At 39.6% G+C, this 25,378-nt stretch overlaps 1 protein-coding gene and 1 pseudogene across 8 annotated transcripts in view; one reads left to right on the top strand and one right to left on the bottom strand.

Moving 5' to 3' along the window:
- The window catches only part of LOC145354895 (uncharacterized), a 169,568-nt gene that overhangs the window by 69,997 nt on the left and 74,193 nt on the right, over positions 1-25,378 (bottom strand). For 5 of the 8 annotated variants that reach the window (XM_080206495.1, XM_080206497.1, XM_080206498.1 and 2 more), the window contains exon 4: positions 1,689-1,840. In XM_080206495.1, the coding sequence (XP_080062621.1) occupies positions 1,689-1,840 (152 nt within the window). Of the gene's footprint in view, positions 1-332; positions 356-1,688; positions 1,841-13,338; positions 13,344-25,378 lie in introns of those variants that run through there. The other 3 variants (XM_080206500.1, XM_080206501.1, XM_080206503.1) reach the window with 3 other exon arrangements.
- On the top strand, positions 11,700-12,239 carry LOC145355152 (general transcription factor II-I repeat domain-containing protein 2B-like; annotated as a pseudogene).

Raw genomic sequence — 25,378 nt, 5'->3', positions numbered from 1 at the left:
GCCCTTTAGTGTTCCAAGATGTGTAGGTTAGATGGATTAGCCATGGTAAATATGTGCAGTTACAGGGCAGGGGAGAAAGCTTGTGTAAGATATGTCAGAGTCGGTGCAGACTCGATGGCCCGAATAGCCTCCTTTGCACTGTGGGGATTCTATGAGTCAGTCAGATACAGGCATCTAACTGTAGGTTTATCTGGCTCTTCCTCCAAAGATGCAGAGTTCCCATCACCTTCCTCCTCTTGGAGCTCCAGTCTATGATGCTGCACAACGTTACACAAAGTGCACCCTGCCAACCTTTACAAACCTAATATCATTACTCTATTTTTGTTACACACCTTTGAAATTTTGTGACAGATTTGCTCATCAATCACATCTTAGTTTGGCACCCTGTAAAAATAAAATTCCCAACAATGCCCCTCTGATCTTCAATTCAGGTCAAATAGATTTAGATTAGATTTAGTCCTAGAATGGTCTATCATTCTTACTTAGAACTGTTGACATCCTTAACCGAAACTACCATGCTCCCTTTTCTTTTCTTTTCCGTCCTTTATTGTTCCTGAAAACCTGGCAATCAGGAATGTAGCATTTCGCATCTACAGCCAATATGATCAGTTAGACTATGGATATTGACATATATTCAATTTAAACCTCCTTCATCATTTTTGTTATTTTCCTCAATCTGGTCCCTGCAATCTTTTGCATCTTTCAAATTTTATTGCTACTTGTATCTCTCTCCTCTGACTGTATTTCTACATCTTTGTGTTATTTTCTGGTTCTCCCTGACCCTTCACTAAATCCTAGCAGCTCACATCTTAAAAGTCTCAGTATAATGTTTCCAATCTTCAAATCCCAGTAGAAGTTTCTCTACTTCAAGCTATAATATGAGGCCCTTTATCTTCAAATTTATTACTGGATTTGTTTAAGGACTGGTTATTCATCCAATTGGTGGCACTTCTCATGGAGAGGGGATGGAGTTAAGTGGGTCTCACTGGAGTCAGGTTGCCTCCAAAATGACCCCAAAGTTCAATTTGGCAATCAGATATGTGAACCAGGAGAGGTACATGTGTTATCAGTGTAGTGTAGTGTTTAGATTTCTGATAGACAATGGAATTAAAGGTTATGGGGAGAAGGCGGGAAAGTGGAACTGATCCACTTCAGATCAGTCACGATCTTATGGAATGGCGGGGCAGGCTCGAAGGGCTAGATGGCCTACTCCTGCTCCTATTTCTTATGTTCTTCCCATATAGATTCCAGATGTTCTAGAAGGTTAATGTTTCCGAAGTGTAGAGTAGTCCTAGATAGTGAGGCAATGGAAAGGTTTTTAATTAGTTAAAATCCAGCTCCTTTTAACAGCCATCTGTTGCAGATAAATTGTGCAGCTTTTTTTAAAAAAACTGATCTGAAATCCAGAATAAGGACTTCAATGAAACTACAAACTCATTATTTATAATTTACAAATGCATGTTTGTCTTTGTTTGATCATGGGTTCTCAGAGCTATTGATAAGGCTATTCAGTGATGTAATTAATACAGATCTAGTTAATTTAAAGGCAACAATTCGAGGCCGACTGATCAAGAAAGATGTACGGAGGAAAAGGTCCAGAAGAGTTACCCACCAACTAGCTCAGAAAGATGCAGAGATCAGTCACGTCCAGGGAACAAGTGATTTATAATATCAGAAACAACACTCACCCATTGATGGTCTCTTTGTTTTCTGCACGAATGAAATGCTGTTTCTCTGGCATTATAATGCAAAGTGAGTTCTTCTGAGCTGTCTTGCTCTCACCGTCAGTGACGTCAGTGGAAAGATTCATGTTGATGGTGCCTTGCGGAAGAGTGCTAGGCTGTTATAAGAGATTTTGGTGAGTAAATTTATTTCAATTTTTGAGTGCTCCACAATCTTTGTTTCAAGAACAAACCACTCAAAGCAAAATCAAAATACAATTAGAAATGAGTAACTATCAATTATCAACTTGACAATTTTTTTGATTTGATTTCTCCAAAAATTCAACCATCAATGGCTAAACTGCAATTGTTTTATTTGGTGGGTGAAATTCCAGAGAAATTAAGTGGCAGCCAAATTAATAGAAAGTTTGTGGGTTAACATCCATCTGGAACTATGGTCTTGTCTTTAAAGTCAAGTTTCACCTTACATTAAATTTCATCAGACGTGATGAAAAGTCATGGACTTGAAACACTAATTCTGTTTCTCTCGCCACATTTGCTGTCAGACCTGCTGTGTACTTTCAGCACTTTTCTTTTATGGGGTGATGTCCTCACATGAATTTGCTCAAGTTTATTCTCACCTCCACTTTGGTGACCTAGCTCTCAGTAAAACCATCAAAAGCTCTGTTGCCCACACTGAATCCCACTCATGCATCACCCATAGTGCTTGATTATCTACATGGGGTCTGCTAACCATTTAAAATTATCAGCATGTGTTCAAATCCCTTTCTGACCTAGATTCTCTTGAAGCCCACTTCAACCCCAAAATCCTTCAGGAATTCTGCATTCCCCATTTCTGGAAATACGTGCACCTACGCTCCTGTCTTCCCATTATTGGTGACCTTTCCTTTAGGATATAGGTCCTAATATTGGGAATTCTTTCTCTCTTTAAAAGCTACCTCTTTCAAAAAGCTTTAGCACCTTTACATCTATTCCTCTGGTTCAACATCAATTTTTGTCTGATTATCTTTCTATGAAGCACTTTGGAGCTCTTTCCTGTGTAAAAAGGCTCTATATAAATTCAAGTTGTTGTTGGAATCAACTCCACTGTCTCTACACCCTGCAATTCTGCTGTAGTGTATAGTTATTGTTTCTGTCTAACCCACTAATTCATACACACAATACTATGGAGAAGGTGTCTACATTATATTTATTCCTGCTGTTGTGGTCACTATTTATATAGCTGGGGTCACTATCTCTGTGAATCTGAATATGCAATGCACTCTCCACTATCTATACAATACTGCACTGATCTGCAACACATCCTAAAGCAGTAAATTAAGTAGTCTCACAACAGTAGGTTAAAGTCCAATAGGTTTATTTGGAATCATGAGCTTTCGGAGTGCTGCTCCTTCATCAGCATTCCAAAAGCTTGTGATTCCAAATAAACCTGTTGGACTTTAATCTGTGTTGTGAGACTTCTTATTGTGCCCACCCCAGTCCAACACTGGCATCTCCACATCATAAAGCAGTAAAAAGTGAAGTGTTTATTGCAGTTTTTAGAACAAGCTGTTGCATCTGAGGAAGTAGCTGATGAATCAAGGTCCAGTAATTTAAGAATGTGAAAGCCAATGGGATATTTTGAAATGCACAAAATCTATCCAAAACCTCTTTTATCACCAATTGGAGATTCATCACCTGATCCAAGTATTGGCTGACAGAACTATTACTTTGTGGCACATCAAATTACATAGTCATCAAAATGCCTAGAGCTGTCTGCTTCACACAATGACTGTGCTATCAGGTTCTTCTAGACACATCTGAATTACTGCAGTGCTGGTCACAGCAGAGGACCTACATTTCCTCCACTGGCGACTCTGCATTTTTCCTCTATCCAAAGTTACATTTCCATTCAATCAAAATCAGGCTATCATTTTAGCTAGTATAATTCCGCAATACTATGAAAATAATACTTCAATTGAAAATGTTACAAAAGAGGGAAGCATAGCATTGAGAGGTCACCCTATGAGGGTAGTAGGAGTAATTATCAAAGCACCACATTGGGAATTTTAATGCCTAACCCAACAAATGATATACGGTTGAGTTAAGCTGCTAAAAATATGAAGGTAGACCCCCAAGCTCACACAAAAGTGCCCATTTCAGGTTTAATCTTGATGGGTTTATGGACGGCCAGAAACCTTTTCCAAAGCTGATTACAATATTCAAATTCACTGAATGTTTGAATTAATTTCTAGTCCTCAAATTTTGGAATAGATTTGACTTTCTGTATCCCAGGATTGAACAAACCTACAGAGAGGAACTACCAGAACTAGCATTTCCAATGCTGCTCGTAGGCTAGGAAGAGGAGGAGGTGCTTCCAGCCTCTCAAGCAAACCTTCTACAATACCTTTTTCACTGCTGTGCTCCAAGTAACCCACTTCCCTCCAATTCTCTTCAGCGCTCAGGGACTATTCCTAGTGGTGCACAGCTGCAGCCTTCTACCATAGGATGTCCTACCTGGCAGCAGGCCAGCCTCTGTCAACCTGGCCAGCTGCTGAGCAAGAAATAGAGTACTCCTAGAAGGCTTGGAGTTAAATTTGTCAGGACATGCATCACCTTGGTATTTCCAGGTTTCCCAGCTGCAGACACTCTTCATAAATATCGGGCACAAGTTTCACCCAACCTCCCATTTCAATATGGTATACTTGAAACCAGATTTTTCTTTCTAATGGATTCAATTTGCTTGTTTGGTCAGAAAATACTGACCAAAGATTAGCAATAAATGAGTTTAGGGACTGTTGGCATGATGAGGGTAGTCATTGAATTGTATTAGTTCCAAAGAGTATTTGATTTATAATGGTTAAATATTTTGTTTTGCATCTCATTGTGTCAAATGTCTCATTTTCCAACTGAGGTGGCAGGATGTTATTTATTATAATTTCAATTGGATGATTACAAGCAATGTCGAGTCAGAAAACAGATAATTTCCTGGAACTTCTGTGTAAACAAGGCTACATGAAAACAATAACGAGTACTTGACATAAGGACTTTCTTACACTCACACTTGGAACCTGCTTATACCTATACCAATACTCACCTTCACCTGGGAACTCTCACACACAACTAAGGCTTTCCTATATTCATATCTAGAGGCCCACTGCAGCCTTAGAGATTATATGGATGGAAGAATAGAAAATCTTCCATCATACCATGCTTTTCACAAGTTAGGTCATTACAAAGTTGCTCACAGCCACTGAAGTATATTTAAAGCATAGTCACAGTTGTAATGCAGGTAAATGCTAGAAAAATAATGAGCAATTCCAGCTGTGAAACTAATTAGTAAGACTTCCAATTAATCACTCAGTACAGCAAAGCTCTGTTTTAAGTGACCCCCTTTAAAGCAGTTTAGTTTTAGTTTTAAAGAGCTTTATATTTTATGTTTATATTCCATTTAAAGTGCAGTATTCCCCATTTAAACAACAGAAGGAGTGCGAATAATGTCATCACATGACCAAGCCCACTGATTCTGAGTGGGGTCTGGCTAATGATTGGTGCTATTTTGTCCTTCTTGTACATTGTCAGAACCTAGCTTTTAGGCTGTATTTTCAGGTACCTCACCCCCACAACCCCTGGTAATAAATTGAACTTCATTTTTAAAAAGTTTTTTTCCCCCAACCATACCCTCTACTCACCGAGAAACTGCGAACTTTGTTTTTTGAAAGAATTCTCCACTGTCCTGTATCTTATAGTACAGGTTCCGTACTATAAACTTTGTTTTTCAAATTAATCTAATGTTTTTGCATACATGTCTGAGGAACTGCTGTGGACTTCTGTTTTTAAGTTAATTCTTTGTTGTACTGCTCTGCACCATATCAGAACATATGTTTGAGGAACCTAAACATAGAAATATAGAAAATAGGAGCAGGAGTAGACCATTTGGCTCTTTGAGTCTACTCTGCCATTCAACATGATCATGGCTGATCCTCTATCTCGACACCATACTCTCGTATTCTCCTCATATCCCTTGACACTTTTAGACTAATTTTTAAAGAGCTCTCTCTGCAAGGAACAAGCATGCAGGCACGGCAACAATTTTAAAATCACTTACTGCACTGTAATTTACAGTATTCCAGAACATATGGTATCTCAATTTTTACATTGATTTTTCTGAGCAAAAATTGTACTCATGAAACTAATTATGGCTTTAACATTAATTCCCATGAGAAACTATGTTTCATTTGAAGGGATTTCACTTAAATTGGCGATTTTCATGAATGCCACCAGCACTTTAAATGAGGACTTCCTGTATTGATGTTTTCAGATGCCCTTCCCTTCCTTGCATACCTCACTGCCCAGCTGACATTTGATACATTTCTAGAATAAATCTGAATATGCTAGCATCACTGGACATTTTGCAGGAAATCAGCAAGATTCTGTCCTGTAGTCAGACACTTCGTTGTAACCTCCCACTAATAAATGATCGATTTGCTCTTTCCAAACTGCCACATTCCTAATCCTAGAATTGCACTCTTGTTTTACTGAATTCCATAGAACGTCTGAATTTGCACCTGCCTGCAGCAAGGTCTATCATTAACCCATTACTATTACTGACAGATGCTTTGAACATTAAAAGTTTTCCTCCTGTTGCTGAAGTAACTCCAGCTGTCATCACTACACACATCTCTGCACTTCTTTCAGGCATCCAGTTCAAACAGCCTTACGAACTATAAAAACTCTTAGAAATAGTCATCCTAATGAAATTTTACAGAGTAGCATTCCTAAGCCAATCCATCTCAGTCTATAAATTGTCACCTAAGACAAAGAATTACCTTTTCTCGTAATAGGGCAACGGTGACATGAAGGCTTTTTTGCTCTATAGGCACTAACATTCATCAAGCAGTAGGATTAGAAATAGAATGGTCTGGGCTGATTACAGCTAATTTATTAATGTTAAAATACGGTTGTTACAATAATGTTTACTTGGATATGCTGCAATCTACAGGCATTAAACTACAAGATGGACAGATTTGTGTTGCTTTGCAGAGAAGAATGACAGAGCCTTCAAGCTGGGGGCTTATCACTCAATCTTCCTTTCAGCCAAAGGATTGTGCACAGTCAAAAATCACAGCAAGAAACCAACAATCTTAAAAAGAGATAAAACTGCTTGCCCCTGGCCAAGTTGATAAACATATTGCCAGTGTGCTACTGAGCTATATAGACCAGCAAACTGCAGGCTCCATACCTCATCTGTGCCAAGGTTGCTGGCTTCTGCTTGGCCAATAATTGGGGTTCAAAAATACTTCAGGGCTAATTAGAGAGTAGTAGAGTGAGGAAATTGGTCAGCTTCCTGTGCCTGACCACATTCTAATGACTCCTTTTAGAAAGCAAATGAGAAAGAAAGTGAGTGACTGTGAACAATAGAGGAGGTAAAGAGAATGAGGAGAGAAAGTAAATGTATGTACATACACACTAGATAAGAAGAGAATTAATCTTAACTGAAATGCCCACATGACTAAGTTATGAAAAGCAACAGCAGCACATGTAAAATCACAGAAATTTGCAAGACAGGAGACCATTTGGCTCATCGTGTTTGCGCAGGCCGATGAGGAGCGATCCAGCCTAATCCCATTTTTGGGCTTTTGGTCTGCAGTCTTGTAGGTTAAGGTACTACACGTGCAAGTCAAAATACTTTTTAAATGAGAGGGTGTCTGCCTCTTTTCAGACAGTGAGTTCCACATTCACACCACGATCTGAGTGAAACTAATTCCTTTTGAATCCCCTCAACTTCTTCTTGTCCTAAATCTATGCCCCAAATATATGGACCCCTTATCCGGGGAATTAGGACTTCCTACCCACTCTATCTAGATATTTCAGAATTTTAAACACTTTAATTAGATCTCCCCTCAATCTCTCCTGTTCCAAACGAAACCTAAGGCTGCCCAATCTTTCCTCATAATTAAAATAGATCACAGCCTCAAAAATCTCCTCTACGCCTTCTCTCAGGTAATTATATCTTTCCAACACTATGGTGAGCAGAACTGTACATGGTCCTCCAACTGTGGCTGAACCATTAGTTTATACAGTTCCAGTCTACCATACCTACTCTTGAATTCTATGTTTTGACTAATAAAGGTGACTATCGTCTATGCCTTCTTGGCCACCTTATCTATCAGCCCAGCCACCTTCAAGGATATGTGACATACACTTCAGGACCCTTTTTCTCCTCTACACATTGAAGTATGCTATCATTCATTGTGCATGCCCTTGCCTGTTAGCTTTTTTTAAAATGTGTTACATTTGTCACTGTTCCATATACCTGATGAGTCATAGAATCAAAGAATCCCTACAGTACAGAAGGAGGTCGTTTGGCCTATTGAGCCTGCACTGACAACAATCCCATGAAACACTCTCTCCATAACACCACATACTCACCCTGCTAATCCTCCTGGCACTTTGGGGCAATTTAGCATGACCAATCAACCGAATCTGCATATCTCTCGAATGTGGGAGGAAACTGGAAGATCCAGAGGAAACCCATGCAAACACAGGGAGAATGTGCAAACTCCACACAGATAGTCACCCAAGGCAGGAATTGAATCCGGGTCCCTGGCGCTGTCTTCTGCGGTCTACAACTTTCATCTTCATTATCAACCATATGGCAAATTTTTGTAACATCTGCAAACTTCTTAATCATACCCTGCTATATTCAAGTCCAAATCATTGATATATACCACAAAAGTCTTGGTACACTGCCAGCAGGTCCCCAGTGGAAATAGCCTTCCAGTCACAAAAATATCAACCATTCTCCTTTGCTTTTTTTAGTGACTAACCTGCCAAGTGAAAGCTTATCAAAAGCCTTGAAAAAATCCAAATGGACAACATCAAATGCATTATCCTCATCAACCCTCTAAGTCAACTCCTCAAAAAATGTAATCATATTCGTCAGACATGATCTTCTCTCAACAATTCCACGCTGACTCTCTTTGATTACCTGGTTTCTTTCTAAATGAAAACATATCCTGAAATTTTCCAATTATTTTCACACCACTGAGGTTAGGCTGACTGGCCTACAATGTCTTACTTGATTATCCTTTTGTCACTTTTTAAACAATAACATGTTAGCTTCCTCCAGTCCTCTGAAAACATTAGGTTTTCTGCAGTTTTGAGCCCTTGGTATCTGTAAAGAGCTTCCTTTTTTATTGTTCGTTTCCTCTCAGCCTCTTTACATCCTGGGGCTCTGAATTTGTTACTCCCACCTTCTAATTTAAGAGGTTATATTTGCTCTGAACCTTCACTATCTTATCCCTGAATTCTTCCCACTGATCCAGAACTGATTTAATGTTCAAATAATTGTTTCCAGTCCACCTAAGCTAAATCACTTCTCAGTTTAGTAAAATTAACTTTTCCTCAACTGCGCTTTTTGTATCCTGTTTATCTTTGTCTTTTTCCATAATTACCCCAAATCAAACTGAAGTGCTCCCAACCAATACAAATTCCACAAGCCCAGCTTCATTCCCTGAAAATGAGTCCAGAACTGCATCCTTTCTGGCCAAAGTCTTCAGAAGGTATTTTAAGAATTTCGTTCCCTCTATGCCTTTCACGCTAATTCTGTCCAAGTTTAATGTTAGAGTAGTTGAAATTCTTCATTATTACTGTCCTATTTTGTTCTGTACTTCAGAGATTTGTCTACGTATTTGCCCTTCTATTCTCCCACGACTGTTTGGAGATCTATAGTATACTCCCAGCAGTGTGATTGCTCCCTTTTTATTCTTCAATTCAACCCAAATGACACTTGAGGATCCTTCTACCATATCATCCCTCCTCACAGTTTAACTGTTTCTTGCATCTATGTTTGCAATTCCTTTCCTTATTAAAGCCTTCTTTATGTGATCTGTAAACCCTGTAACAGAAATGTTGGCCTATTCCAGCCCTTCTTTCTAACATTTTAGCTACAGTAATAGCTATATTATCATTCTCCCACTTGCCAATCTGTGCACTCATTTCATCTGCCTTATTCCTTAACCTTTTTTAATTGCCTTATATACCATTTAGCACAACCAAACTCCCCTGTTGTTTATCTTCCAGTCTTTGTTCCTCTGCCTTCCAAACACACTTGCTAATTTTTTGCTTTCCAAATTGTGCAAAGTTGAGTGGCAGGTCAGATGACTGATTAGAATACAAAGAACATCAGAGAATGACTAAAAGGTTAATCAAGAGAGAAAGTAATTAGAGAAGGAGCTAGAAACGTAAAAATGAATAGCAAGAGTTTCTACAGATATTTAAAAAGGAAATGGATAAGTGTTGGTCCTCTAGAGAGTGACAATAAGACCATAAGAAATAGGAGCAGGAGTAGGCCATCTAGCCCTTCGAGCCTGCCCCGCCATTCAATAAGATCATGGCTGATCTGTCGTGGCTCAGTTCCACTTTCCCGCCCTCTCCCCATAACCCTTAATCCCCTCTCTTATCAAGAACCCATCAACCCGCTTCTTAAAAATATTTAGCGAGGCAGCCTCCACCACTTCAACGGGCAGAGAATTCCAGAGATTCACCACCCTTTGAGTGAAGAAGTTCCTCCTCAACTCCGTTCTAAACCGCCTCCCCTTTATCTTGAGGTGAGCAGCTAATAGTAGTTAATAAAGAAATGGTGGATGAAAGGAACACATATTTTGTTTCTGTTTTCACAGAAGAGCAGGGGTGGGCAATATATGGCCCATATATTCTGTCTGGCCTACTATGACTCCCAGGCAGCCAAAAACAAATACCAGACCGTTGTGCTTTGATTAAAATTTACTTATCAAAGAACGTTGTACAGCAGAAAACAATGCAGTGTCTGCATGAAGGGCATTGGTCTATGATTGGTTGCTATGATCATAATACTAATCATAGCAGCCGATGGTTTAGCATGGGAGTTACACAGAAATTAGCCACATAACTTTCAATTTCGCAGGAATTCACATTTGTCGTGTTTCAGTGAAGGGGTGCAATACAAACATGAGTTTGTCAAAGAAAAATAGATGCTGAATACCGAGTGTTTAACAGGAAGTGGACTTCAGTCTATTTCTCCACAAATGTCGTAGAGAAAACTGTGTGTTTAGTTTGCAAGTGTCATATTAGTCAAAGAATACAACTCAAACCATCACTTTGAGAACAAACATGCAGCTAAATACAAGAACATGTCTGACCAAAAGAAAGCTGGATAATTGCATGAGATGGTGCTCAAATGAAAAGAAGAGCAAAGTTTTTTTCATCCAGATGATGTATGCCACAAGATAGAATTACCAGAGTGAGCTACGTGACTGCACAAAAACCACAAGCCTTTTTCCAAGGAATGTTTACTTAACTGCTGCAACATTGTGGCCAGACCAGAAAACACAATTTTAAAAAGTTTCACTATGAAGGCAAACTATGATAAAAGGTGTAGAAGAAATCACAGAATCCCTACAATGCAGCAGGAGGCCACTTGGCCCATCAAGTCTACTGGGGGTTATCCTGTAAGCAAGCTTATTTACCATGCTAACCTATATATCTTGGAACATTAAGTGGCAATTTAATATGGCCAATCAATCTAACCTATACATCTTTGTGACTTTGGGAGGAAAACGGAGCACCCAGAAGAAACCCACGTAAACATGGGGAGAATGTGCAAACTCCACACAGACAGTCACCTCAAAGCACCAGGGACCCAAGTTCAGTTGCTGTGAGGCAGCAGTGTTAACTGCTATGGCACTCTACTGCCACAGTGGTTAGCACTAGTGCAAGCTCAGAGTACCTGGGCCAACAATTAAAGATGAGCAATCTTTCTTACTTAGCTCTGGTACTTAATGAGAGCTACGATGCAAAAGATACAGCCCAATTGTTGATTCTCATACAAGACATTACTACAAGTTTTGAAATTACTTAAGAATTGGCTTCAATGAAAACATGACTATCGGAAACCATTTATTGGAAGCAGTAAATAACAGCACCTCAAAACCTGAACTGAATTAGAAGAGACTGACGAGCGTGATCACCAATGGAAGCCCCAACTTGACTTGAAAAATGTTGAAATGCATTCAGGACCAAGCGAAAGAAACAAACCCAGAGCAGAAAATCATTTTTCTGAATTATATTATTCACGAAGAGGTTCTGTGCAAGAGTATTCTGAAACTAAGCAATATTGTGGACACAGTTCCAAAATTGTCAACTTTATTAGAGTAAAGGCATTAAACCACAGGCAATTTGTCTCTTTGTTAGAGAAGTCTAGGTCAGAGCATATAGATGTTCTCTGCCATACAAATGTTAGATGATTTAGTTTGGGGAAAGTTCTGAAAAATGTGTGGAACCTAAAAGCAGAGATTGACTTGTTTTTCCAAATGAAAGAAAAAGAACTGAATGTTCCTCAATTGAATGATATGAACTGGTTGGTTAATTTCACGTTTGCCTCTGAGGTCACAAGTTACATAAATGAACTGAATTCTAAACTACAGGCGGTTTTTGCTCATGACATGTGTTTCCTTGTCAAGGCCTTCAATAACAAAGGTGCTCTTTTTATCCCACCAAATAGAAGGCAAGAATTTCACACACTTCTCCGCTTTCTAACAGATCACAATATCTGATCAGAACCTGAAAATATGTCACTATTGCCTGTTTTGCATGCTGAAATTTCCCACTACTTCAAGGACTTTTGGATGATAAAAGATGAAATGGCTTTAATCTCCTCCCCTTGCACATAAAACGTAGACAAAGCTCCAAATGACCTCCAATTTTAGGTATTGACTTGTAGTCTGACCTATTGCTTGCTGAGTAATTCAAACTAGTGCCATTTCCCAGTTTTATGCATCTCTCAGTGAGCAGCACTGATGAGACGATTGGAATCCCACAGAAGTCTGTGCCGGGGCTTCAAATTTTTAGTGACTTAGACGAGGGAAGTGCAAGCATGGTAGCTAAATTTGAAGATGACACAAAGGCAGTAGGAAAGCAAGTTGTGAAGAGGACATAGGAGGTTGTAAGTGGATACAGATAGGTTGAGGGAGTGAACAAAAATCAGGAAGATGGAGCATAGTTTGAAAAATGTGTCAATGTTCACTTTAGCAGGAAAAATAAAAAAGCAGAATATTACTTAAATGGAGAGCAGCTGTAGAATTCCGAGGCACAGGTAGATCTAGGTTTTCTACTGCATGAGTAACAAAAGATTAGTACACAGGTACAAGTAATTAAGAAGGCTAATAAAATGCTGTACTTTTTAATAAACAGAATTGAACATAAAAGTAAGATGATATGCTTCAGTTAGAAACGGCATTGGTGAAATGACATCGCTAAACCTGTGTGTGGTTTTGGTCTCCTTAATTAAGAAAGGATGCAAGTACATTGGAGTTGGTTCAGAGGTTGTTTACTAGATTGATACCTGCAATGAGTGGGTTATCTGATGAGGAAAGGCTAGAAAGACTAGGTTGTTCCACTCGAGTGTGGATGAGTGAGGGATGATTTGATTGAAGCATATATGGTCCTGAACAATATTGACAAGGTGCATGTGGAAGCAATGGGGCAATTCTCCCATTCTGACTCTGCTAAGTTTTTGTCATCCTTGACCCTGGCACCAGAAAGACAACCTAACATCCTAGAATTATGATTGAAGGGGTTACCCTATCAAATCCCCTACCAATATTGCTCTTCCATTCACCTTCCTCACTTGTGCAACTGAGTCATCCATGGTGACATCCACTTCGCTCTGCCTGCACTCTCACAGAAATGATCACTCTCACTATTAATATGAAATGATAACTTGTTGGAGAGCGAGCTGCACTCAGGAGATCCCTATCCTGCCTACCCTAGGACCACGACAAAAGTGACATTTATATTCACTAGTTCTATCGCAAAGTATCTCCCAACCATATCAAACTATGGAATTTTACAGCTGGGTTAAAGGTAAATGCAGAGAATGGTTTGGAAATACAAAACTATTGCAAGGTATGTGAAGTGCAACTTCAGAAGTTGCTCTACAGAAAACAAGTGCTGTTGTGATCTCTAATCTGCTGAATGTTCTACTGGCATGAAATTACATCAAAAAAAAATTGGAATTCAGGCAGGCACTAAATTTTAATGGGTATTTTTCTTTACATTTTACTTTGACTCGTTCCCCTTCTGCTTCCTACCAATCTGCTGTCGCAGTCTCACATCAGAGAACAACTTAAATGTTGCACATAATGCAATTTTAATATTTCTAATTCAAATGCTTCATTTCTCTCAATTTGACAGCTGCTGGAAGAAAATTATTTAATCCTCCAGGAACCCATGTTTAACTGTGGAGGAGAAAGCAGGAACATCTAGAAAAACTAAGTTGCTGGCGAGGTGAGGCAAATTCTAAGTGTTATACTGTGGGATCTGCTCCTTCACTTTTTTCTACAATCAGCTGAACAATATGGCAGAGAAGGCTGTCGCCATTTTTCCCACCCATTGCAAGAACTCTGCCCAAAAAAAAGGGAAAATTCCGCTCTTAGTGAATGTATGGATGTTTCCCATTGTTATGTTTTACTAGCAATGTTGATTGGATCTCAACGTGCAATGAAATGATAATGCACAAAATAAAACCCCTGGAACAAAAGTAAAAATAGCATCTGAATGGCAGCTGGGCTCAAGTAGCAATGGCCTCTCCTCAGATTCATCCCAGTGGAGTATTTATTTTTATAACATTAAAGGCACTATATAAATGCACATTGATGTTAATGTAAATAAGTTACAGCACTCAAGAAAAATGGTTTTAGGCAACAAAATATTGCCTTTGATTTAACACGATAGTGTTTGAACATGCGTATCTGGAAACTGTTGATTACCTGAAAATAATGAGGGGCAGTCCTATGAAGAAAAGATAAGACAATTACTGCTTATAACCCAAGAGGGCTTTCAGCTTCAATTCTTGCAATGCCTGAAATTAAAGACATTTATTACAATATGGCACAATCTGTACTTGAACAAAGCAAGTGTGTACAGCAAGTTAAACTGCTGCTTCCTGTGTAGCCTAAACCTTCAGTAACATGTTGACAGGAGCTCTCAACCTATCTGCTTTCAACCTCCTTCAACAAGTGCAATATGCAAGCAGCATCTCAACAGTAGCTTTTGTCCTGTAACAGCAAAGAATAACATCTTTGTCAATGTTAAGTTCCAATTCAAAGCCCAACTAGCACTACAGGAATTTTAGGACAATACAATCCAAAGTCTAGGATGTCAAGGAGACAGAAATAAGGAGATATGGAGACAAATAATCATTTCATTCAATTTCACTGAAGTGCAAAGTTGAAAGAGCTTTTTCCAACCAATAAGTGAAGCAAAGCACAGCCACAATGCCATCCTGTGTTTCACATACAAGTCTTCATTAAACTGCACTATGATAAATATAAATGTCAAATAGACAGTGAGCTATACCACCCTACCAAATACTTCCTGTTAAGTTTAGTAATGCACAAGGCCACAAAAGAAATTCTTGGATTTCTGGACATCAATAACATTGAGAGTGGAGGTAAGGGAGTTAACAATGAACTCTAAATAAGCAATAAAATGCAAGAGGAAATGATGGAATGTTTGCACATACAATAATAAAGCTAATCATCTCCCAATATACTGTGATTTAATGAAACTGCTTAATTTGGTTACACAATGTGAATAATGCTGTTATTGCTAAGATTTACAGCAATAAGGTTATTATTAATGTCTTGCATGAATTCCTTCCTACAATCAGTCTGAGGAAAAGGTCACTGTTATTTGAATCCAGCTGCTGCCCAGCTGCTGTTTGTATTTTCTTTCCATGGTGTTATTTTGTGTATCACTATTTCACTGCACACAGATCCATTCAACTTTGCTGGAGAAAATAACAATGAGAAACACCCATACAAATACTAAGAATGTGATCCTGACCCTTTTCATCTTTCATGATTCCACCAACCATCCCAACCCTCTCGCGACTGCGTTGACAGCTTCAGGCCTTTTCTCTGGCAGCCTTACCTTCATTGAGATTGCGTGCAGCCGTACAAAATATGCGTGACACTCCGACCAAAGTCATAGGAACAAATGAGTAAGTGCAGGCCATTTGACTCTTTGAGCCTATTAAATCTCCCCAAATGGGTCGAAGAACCCCAGTGTTGCAGGCACTGACTGCAGGGATTAACACAACCAACAGTCAGTGTTTATGAGAAGGTGACAGCAAAACTATATTCATGTGGCCACCTGGTGGAGGCTGCCCTATTTGGCAGGAGCCCCTCAAGTCTCCCTCTGCATAATCCTGTCAAACACTCCCAAGTTTAATTTTATCCAAACGATGGGACCGGTGTCAATGCAACACTTCCCTAGAAGCGTCAGCCTAGATTCTGTGCTGAAGTCCAGCAGTGGAGTTACAACTTACAACTTTCTAACTCAGAGGCAACAGTGCTCCCACTGAGACAAAGCTTACACATGAACATCTATGAACTTTAGTTTCCTCCTTCCCTATACTACCATGATTAGTCCATGGTTACTAGTGTTTAAACTGTAAGCAGGCGAACATTTGCTCAGACAGTACAAGTTGACAACAGTAATAAAAGTTGAGCAACAGTAACTTTTTCTGAACCAGTCTTTGATTCTTCATTGAGCAAATCTTTTTCACAGAATATTGTAAGGGATAAGACCTCACAATGTATATTGTTTTATAAAATATATATGTATATGCTCATCGCTGTTTCTAAAATTTTCAGGGCTAAACAAATACATTTTCAACCATTTTAAATGTATCTGTGACTTCCAACAAAAGAAACCACTTGGTAATTTTAAGAAAACTCATATCTCATTATCCCTGAGAAGCCAATAACAATCTCTGTGGACTGAACAGGTCAACTTCTAAGCAAGCTATCCAACATCCAGATGCATCTAATAACCCCTGCTGGCCAGAAGAACGTAGATTAGCTGCTGAGACAAAGACCCCAGAATCTTCCTTTCACATCTTAATTGTCAAGATTCTTTGATATCCAGACAATGGATACATATACTTTGTCAAAGATGGTGAAGAGGTGGGAGCCATGTGACATGGGCCTCTGGCTAGCGGAACAAGATTACCTTACTGAACATAAACACTCAAATCTGCTGCAAGACACACCAACAGAACTGTGCCAGATTGGACATCTTCGGCCAACTACCCTGCTTCTGCTGGAAGTCTGCACCATTGTCCACAAGATAGGCATGCAGAGATTAATCTATCCCATCAAGTGAACTCAAAACCACCAAAAAAATGAAATTATCCAGCATCAGTTTTCAACCCACTAACCTCCATGAAGGAATACATTTTTGGATTTTTGATTCTAAACTCTGGAACCCATGTGAAATAATATTTCTTCTCTGTTGTCTCTGTACAGTAAATCTTTTTCTCTATCCACTCTCGTTTTCAACTCCAATTTATCTGCAACTGAACTTTTAACTTCCTACACCATTGACTTTAACTCCATCAAGGAACCTACTGAGAAGGGTGGAGCTGCTGTTGGAAAGCAGAAGTAATCCTACCAGGCTTAGATCAAAGTGAGAACTGTCTTTTCCTTTCAGAATATACTTGATTACACTTTCATTACCCCAACATCTAGCTTTCCATGAAAAACCTGATCATTCTCTTCTACCACATACCACTGCTAAGAATCCATGTGAGACAGAAATGTATGTATAATTTCTCCAATCTTCAATTCAATGTTCAAATGGTGATCTTTTTCAGAACATATCAAGTCTATCTGTAAGTGTGATCTTGACCTCCCTGTGAATCACTAAACACCTTCCATTCTGGCCTTCTACAGGTTGCGACAAGGCTGAACACATACTTGAAACAATACTTGACTTTTCCCCAGGGTCTCCTTCAACCCTTAGCTGTCTTGATTTTTTTCTTTGTTTCGTGCACCTATCTTTCACTTTTTTGGTTGAATATCTTAGCCATGATTTTTTTAAAGCAGGATAGTCAATTAACACTGCAAATTAGCCAATGAATTGAAGGTGGGGCAGGACTTATAGCAAATGGTGCACTTCCTTGTGAACAAAGTGAAACTACAAGGAAAAGTCTATTTACAACAACAAAAATCAAAGTCTATTTAAATAATTTATTTAAAACAAAGAATCTCTACTAACTGAAACAACAGCAACTTCTTACAATAGCAAGATAGTATTTCTCCAGCAAATTGCAGTGAGTGAAGAATAGATGCATTATACAAATATGAGTGAAATTAATCCCAGTCATTTTTATAGCAGTGCCTTTTCCAAGTGGGTTTAACAGAGGATTTTCCCAACTAACTCCATCCTGGCCAGGAACAGTAAGTGTAATATGCAGTCCTTCTCATCACTTATTCTAATATCTTTTCATCATTTCGTATATCAACTTACTGCACGACCAATCTTTATCTTTTTAATGGTTAATCAATTAACATCTGTCTGTACACTCATTTGTCACTCTTTTTTTCATGCTGTACATCTCCCCACCTTTGTTTTATTCCACTTGGTATCCCCCAATTTCCAGTTCTGATGATGGGTCCACATCGAAACATTAGCTTGCCTTTCTCCTTTTTTAGGTGCTGACAGACCCAATAAGCATTTTCAGCAATCACACATTTTTCCCTACTATCCACTAAGTTTAATTAATTACTCTAAATTTACTGTTCAGTCTTGAATATCCTTTAAATAAATGATTGAGAATTTAATTTCCTCAAAAGCAAAATCAAATAGCCTGGTGGCAAACCTGTAGAAAACTTTGTGGGACAAACTTGAGCCATACAGCTCTGACCTAAGCCCAAAAAAGGAGCCAGCTACAGCCAAAGCCAAATTCTGCAGTACTTAGAAGGGCCAGCAATGATAGTCTACCACAGCTTTCATGGGTTTCTAATATGTTTACAAAAATGAAGATTGTGCACCATAGTTCATGTTGTTACGACCAGATCCTGGGACTGGGGGTGGGTTGCAGTCAAGACAGATCCCACGGATTGCTCAGAAATCAGGGACACTCAGTCACCAAATCTCAATAAAACTCTGTCTACTTCACAAAGGATTCCAATTCTGCACAAGATCTAGCCACAGAACTTCTTCAGATCACCAACTTGACTGCCTCAACGACTGATTATCCCTCAACAGTTTAATCTCTTTTCCAGAGACCATATTGTCCAGGATTTTAGAGATTCTCACAAACGTCTGATTACTGGCACAATATCAGCTTTTTAAAATGCAATCATTCGTGCAACATGGGTATTGTTGGCTAAGCCAGCATTTATTGCCCAACCCCACTTTCTCTCAAGAAAGTGGTTGTGAGCCTCCTTCTTGAATCACTGGAATCCATATGATGTACTTACAGCCACAGTGCTGTTGGGGAGGGAGTTACAGAATTTTGATACAGTCACAGTGAAGGAAAGGCAAATCATTACCAAGTCAGAATTGTGGACAAATTAAAGAGAACTTCCAGTTGGTGCTGTTCCCAACTATCTGGTGCCTTTGTCGTTCTTGATGATAATGGTTGTGGATTTGGCTAGTGCTGTTGAAGGAGACTTGGTGAGTTTTTCTAAACTAAGAACTAGCATCACCAAGCTGGCACTGCCCTAAATTTCTCCGAGGCCCAATTTTTCTCAGCTGCCCCAAATAAATGTTGCTTGCGGACTTCATTGACTCCACTCTAAACTGCACTGAAATACCACTGGCTCCCAGAGTTTCTTTTTGCCCTAGCTTTTTCCATAGCACAGAGCCACTCAACAGCTCCTGGGCCTTCTCCCAAATTCCAACTGCACAGCTAGCTCACAGCACTGTCTGGACTCCTGAACTGCTCTTCACTGACCCTTGTACTGAGCTGGCGAACCTGCCAATACACTCACCTTGTTACTAGGAGGAGCCACTCTAACAGCATTGGAATATCTTGTCCCTTAAATGTTACAATGTCCACAGACTGCAAACTTGCATTACATAAACAGATGCAATGAATTTATAACATTCAGGAATATAGGAACAAGATTATGTCATTGAGCCCTTCCAAGTTCCACCACTCAAAAAGACCAAAACTAATCTGCGACCAAATCAATTAACTAGTTTTGGCCTCATATTCCATGATAATTTTAGATAATAAGCATCTATCAAATTTAAGATTTACAAATGATCTAGCATTAATAGTCATATTTGAAGAGCACCGTGTGTGTGTAGAAGTGCTTCCCAATTTCATTCCTGAAAAGTTTGTCTCTAATTTTTAGACAATGTCCCCATGTCCTAGGGTCCACAATCAGTGGAAACAGTTTCTCTCACTATCTGTTTCCCTTAATATCTCAGAACATACAAATATGCACAATTGGAACAGATGTAGACCACTCGATCCCTCGAGTCTGTTCCGCCTTTCAATCAGGCCATATCTGATTTGTTTGTGTTTTGAATTCCACTTTTCCATCTACTTCTGATATCCTTTGATTGTCTTCCATAATACAAATCTACCTACTTCCGCCTTAAAAATATTCAGTGACTCCGGTTCCACAGGCTTCTGAGGCAGAATGTTCCAAAGTCATGCAATCCTCAGAGAAAAGATTTCTCCTCATCTCTGTCCCTATACGACAACCCCTAATTTTAAAGGGGTACTCACTAGCTCTTGACTCACTCACAAGAGGAAATATCCCATCGATGTCTACTTGTCAATTCCGTTCAGGATTTTATATACTTCAATCAAGTCTTCTAAACTCCAGTGGAAACGAGGACAGCCTCTCCAACTTATCATATGACAACTGGCTTTTTCCAGGCATCAATCTAGTAAACCTCCTCTGAACTGTATTTAACTTATATCCTTCCTTTAATGAGGAGACCAAAACTGTACACAGTATTTGAGATGTGGTCTCACCAATGCCCTTTATGACCAAACATAATATCCTCACTTTATGTTCCATTCCTTTCTTAATGAAGGACAGGATTCAATTAGTCATCTTAATTACTTGCTATACCTGCGTTTAACCTTTTTTGGAAACTTTGATCAAATCATCCCTTAACATTCTGAATCTATTTTGCAGTGATATGTGACCATTTCTCATTTTAGTAGGGTGCAGTACATAACACAAGATTTAGGGTAACTTTGAAATCTCCATGAATCCTTACATCCTTAATAATTGCCACTATTGTTGTGGCCCATTCACTGATGCGAACAGGCTCCAAGTCTCCTATTTTTATAAGTCATTCCAAGTTAGCCTCCACTTTGACCTGATATCATAGGGTACAGACCTTTCTTTCAACTGTTTTGTCTGGCTTCTTTCGTAAATTTTCAATTTAACCGTGATGTCTTTCATGCTCCCCAATTCTCCACCAAACACAACAGTGTGATTCCTTAGAATTTTTGACAGGCCTAATTCTCCATCGGTCATCACGTTCTCTTCAGCCCAGTTCAGTTGAACCTTCATCAACCATGTTTGAACTGTCAATGCTGGATAACTGCCCTTTACAACATGCATTGACAAATCTGCTGTTTGTCCATTAAGTTTCACAGCTACTTCAATGCAGCCCTTCAGGGAAACCACTTCACTTGAGTATGTCTTTAGTTCTATCCTTGAAGGTCTCAAGGGAATGTGTCTTGAGCTTTGCCTTGCAGACAGTCTCTGGCACCAGCAAGACTCTTGACCCGCGTCAACTTTCATCCTTACTGGCTGTCAATTCAGCAGTGGAGTGACCCAGTATCTGTGCGTTACACCAGCAATGGCTAACACACTCAGTGATAATTCTTCCTCAGACTGTGAGTTGCTTCATTTTTCTCAATCCTTTTGTACTGCATGTATACTTCTTTTATTCTGTTTATAAGCTGTTTTGGTTTGTTCTTGCAGCTTTTAATCATTGCTTGCTTTTTCTTCCAACAGGCACACTTTGTGTTTCTGTTTTCCCCACAGCTTTGACATACTATGTCTTTACACCAGTATTCAACAGCTGAATGCTCTGGCGTCATACATCAGTGATATATGAGTTTCAAAACTCTTAGGTGCTGAGACATTTTGTGTATTCGAGTACACAAACTCAATTGCTGAGGTTTCTTCACAGCCAGCTCCATTGAAATAGCAATTTCATTGGCTTTTTCAGAATATAATTACTCTCGATTAGCAAAAGTTTCTGTATAGCTTCACTTAGTAGATCACAGGCAAATCTGTCCTGAATTGTGTCAGCACATTATCAAACACTCAATGCCCTATACATCTTTTTCGCATGGCCACAAATTGCACAATTGACTTAACCTCCTCTTAATTTCTTTTGTATAACCTGAAGCGCTCTGCAATCACCAAAGATTTGCAAAAAAACGTGCTTGTAAAAATGTCAATGATTTGTTTGTATGTTTTAATGGCTTCTCAGTTGCACTCATTTGAAGCAGATTAAATTTCTCTCGCCATCATGCTCAGGAAAGTGTGCACACAAATATCTAAGTCATTTTGTTTGCCTGCGCAAAATAGTCAAAACATTCAGTAGAAAAGTTCCATAGCCTCACACTTTCATCAAAGGATCCCATAAAGCTGAAAACTCCCACCATTTTTCTGGCTCCCCATATGCATGCTCTACAACTTGTTTCCAGCAGCTATCTTGCTTTTTCCTTTTAAACAAGGCAACAGCCTGAACTTCAGCTTCTTTTTAAACACACCCAGCTCCATAATTGCTCTGTCGGGGATCGTTACTCACATCCATCCAGCCCATAAGGTCCCCGGAGCATGTACGAAACGTGCCTTTTCTACTTTTTGTTTCCTCACCTTTTTCAGCAAATTTTTCCTCCTCCTGGGTGGCCAGCAAGTGCCATTCCCAGTCCTAATCTCCAGTTTTTATGTTGTATGTTGGAGAATTGACACTAGGAAGCATGGCAGGTTAAAAATAACAGCGCTTTGATTATAGGCTTACGTTCACATACATGGCTGCTTCTTCTCAGGTGACCTGTGGCATCATTTCCAGTGAATATAGTAGTACAACAGCAGCAAATAAGAGTCAATACTTAATACTTAACATGAACCAGCTGGGTTTTTATGACAATCAATAATGGTTTCATGATCATCATTTTAATTCCAGATGTTTCATTAAGTTTACAGTCCATCATCTGCCAAGATGGGATTTGAACCGGGTCCCCAGAGGATTTTCTTGGGTCTCTGGATTACTTGTCCATCAACAGTACCATTGTGACATATCTCTCCTTTTCACTATTTAAAAGGACCCTGCTCTATCCTTTTCACATCCAAAGTGGATGATCTCGCATTTGCCAGTCTTTCTCCATTCACCTCATCGTAATTTTAATGCTTGCAATGCCATCTAGGTTTGTGTCATCAGCAAATTTGAATAATTAGTTTTCTATCCCATCTTCTAAGTTGTTAATAAATATGGCCAATAGTTGAGGCCTCAATACAGATCCTTGCAGGAGATCACTGTAAACAAGTTGTAATTTCACTGTAAGTTATAATAGGGATGCGGATGAAATAAAACCAGTTGCATTTCAGAAAAAAAACCTTATAACAAACCTAATAGTGAAACTGAGGATTAATCTGGGAGAAAACTTCCCCAGGAGAGGCTAGTTTTAAAGTTATGTAGACTTAGATTTATTTCCTTTGTTAAGCTATCAAAACATTAATGAAAATAAGGGTGGGCATGGGTCAAGAAACCAAAGCCAATGTTTGATTCTAGCTTCTTCTCAAAGGTTAGCCATGTTCAGCAATTTCCTTTGCCCCCTGGCTGATCTTTCAGAAGTCATTCCTATGAAAATGGGAAGATGGTCCTGCAAATAACTATTTGGACAAAATAGGACCCACAGATACTCCCAAAATGTTAAAGATTCCAGATTAATAAAGAAGGACAGGGAGAGATGGTTTGCTTTTGTCACAATTGTATATGATTTTATTTGTGGCTTTCAGTGTCATTTCAGTGGGGGACAGTCCAGAAAACTGATTCAAACATGGAGTTTGGGGAAAGATTTATTTATTTTATTAGTGTTACAAGTAGGCTTACATTAAAACTGCAATGAAGTTACTATGAAAATCCCTTAGTCGCCAAACTCCAGCGCCTGTTCGGGTACACTGAGGGAGAATTTAGCATGGCCAGTGCACCTAACCTGCACGTCTTATGAACTGTTGGAGGAAATTCTGGTTGGCAGTTGGTGACTAGTGGACTGCCGCAGGGATCGGTGCTGGGGCCTCAACTGTTTACCATTTACATAGATGATTTGGAGGAGGGGGCTGAGTGTAGGGTAACAAAATTTGCTGATGACACGAAGATGAGTGGAAAAGCAAATTGCGTGGAGGGTGTGGAAAGTCTGCAAAGGGATCTGGATAGGCTGAGTGAGTGGGCGAGGACCTGGCAGATGGAGTATAATGTTAGCAAATGTGAGGTTATCCACTTTGGTAGAAATAATAGTAGGAGGGATTATTATTTAAAAGGCGAAAAGCTGCAGCATGCTACGGTGCAGAGGGACCTGTGGGTCCTTGTGCACGAATCGCAAAAACCCAGTCTGCAGGTACAGCAGGTGATCAAGAAGGCGAATGGAATGTTGGCCTTTACAGCGAGGGGGATAGAATATAAAAGCAGGGAGGTCTTGCTGCAACTCTACAAGGCACTGGTGAGGCTGCTGCTGGAGTACTGTGTGCAGTTTTGGTCGCAGTACTTGCGGAAGGATGTACTGGCCTTGGAGAGAGTGCAGAGAAGGTTCACTAGGCTAATACCGGAGATGAGGGGGTTAGCCTATGAAGAGAGATTGAATAGACTGGGTCTGTACTCGTTGGAGTTTAGAAGGATGAGGGGGGGATCTTATAGAGACATATAAGATAATGAAGGGGATAGATAGGGTAGAGGTAGAGAGATTCTTCCCGCTTAGAAAGGAGAGCAAGACTAGAGGTCACAGCCTCAAGATAAGGGGGGGGCAGTTTAGATCAGAGTTGAGGAGGAACTTCTTCACTCAAAGGGTGGCGAATCTCTGGAAATTCTCTGCCCATTGAAGTGGTGGAGGTACCTCGCTGAATATATTTAAGTCACGGGTAGATAGGTTTCTGATAGACAAGGGAATTAAGGGTTATGGGGAGAAAGCGGGAAAGTGGAACTGATCCGCTGCAGATCAGCCATGATCTTACTGAATGGCGGGGCATGCTTGAAGGGCTAGGTGGCCTACCCCTGCTACTATTTCTTATGTTCTTATGAAATCAGAGTACCTGGAGGAAACTGTAGACAAGGGGGCAACATGCAGACCGCACAGACAGTGGCCCAAGCTGGGATTCAAACCCTGGCATTATGAGGCAACGGTGCTAACCACTGTGCCACAGCAGATTTGAAAGAGATAGGACAGTACCTGAAGACAGCAAAACATTAACAAGATCAGCCAACATAGGGACCAGGAAGCTGGGTGGTTAGTGTACTGGCAATAGCTTTGAGGGAGCAGAAAGTAGGGGTTATGGACAAAGAGAAATCAAGAGGGTAGACAGGAGAGAAACTAGAGAATGTCATGAGCTCAAGGTTATGTTGGGGGAAATTTCAGAGAAGTCTGTAATCTTGTAGGTTAATGAGAGGGAAAGAAGTGGCAGAGCCAGCTCATCAACAACATTAGGAGTAAACAGAGGCTATGATGTGAAGGGCAAGATCCTGTACTTTCATTTTGTCACCTTAAGCAGACAATAAGTAATCACACACAGCCATTTTCTCTTGGAAAATTTACTTCCAATCGCTGAAATTTAATCAAGTTGAAGGTAACCAATAGCAAATGGTACAAGTCAAAGGAAGTGATGTCAGAAAAGCACAACACT

The sequence above is a fragment of the Carcharhinus amblyrhynchos genome, chromosome 18 (genome assembly GCF_965287045.1).
Source record: "Carcharhinus amblyrhynchos chromosome 18, sCarAmb.v2.hapA, whole genome shotgun sequence".
Taxonomy (NCBI): domain Eukaryota; kingdom Metazoa; phylum Chordata; class Chondrichthyes; order Carcharhiniformes; family Carcharhinidae; genus Carcharhinus; species Carcharhinus amblyrhynchos.
This window is presented reverse-complemented; position numbering and strand designations above follow the sequence as displayed.